Source organism: Phalaenopsis equestris, unplaced genomic scaffold, assembly GCF_001263595.1.
Source record: "Phalaenopsis equestris unplaced genomic scaffold, ASM126359v1 Scaffold175755, whole genome shotgun sequence".
Classification (NCBI taxonomy): Eukaryota; Viridiplantae; Streptophyta; class Magnoliopsida; order Asparagales; family Orchidaceae; genus Phalaenopsis; species Phalaenopsis equestris.
The window spans coordinates 1-413 of record NW_018195704.1 but is presented as its reverse complement, the minus strand read 5'-3'; the positions used below and the strand labels follow the sequence as shown (position 1 = coordinate 413).

General features: G+C 40.0%; 1 protein-coding gene across 1 annotated transcript; it reads right to left on the bottom strand.

Moving 5' to 3' along the window:
• Positions 1–14: 14 nt before the first annotated feature.
• LOC110034231 (N-carbamoylputrescine amidase-like) lies at positions 15–387 on the bottom strand (the record flags this gene model as incomplete). Its single annotated transcript, XM_020738512.1, has 2 exons — positions 15–111; positions 208–387. Coding segments are annotated over 2 exons (277 nt in total), but the record flags the coding sequence as incomplete, so codon positions are not given.
• Positions 388–413: the final 26 nt, after the last annotated feature.

Sequence of the window (413 nt, the reverse complement as noted above, 5' to 3'; positions counted from 1 at the left end):
AAAAAAAAAGAAACCTGCTATAAATGAATTTCCATAGAATCTTATTGTGCTATCACCATGTTCTGTTTCAATTGTTTCCTTTCCTATTCTATTAGAGGCCACAAGAGGAACCTGGAAACATACGGCATTATAGGAAAAAGTGAGTCAGACCTAATATTGGGGTTCATGATCTGGGTTTCGATGGAAGAAGAAAAGTTAAGAAGTTACCAAGTTCGCTCCGGCATGGCCGCACATAACGCGCTTCCAGTGTTCTCTAGAATCGAGTTCAGAATCTTGAGGTTCAGATCCTATAGCAGTCGGGTAAAAGAGTATCTCAGCACCTTGCAGAACCATAGCCCTTGCAGCCTCAGGGAACCATTGATCCCAACATATTGCTACAAAAGATATACAAATTAGTTATCATAACCATATAG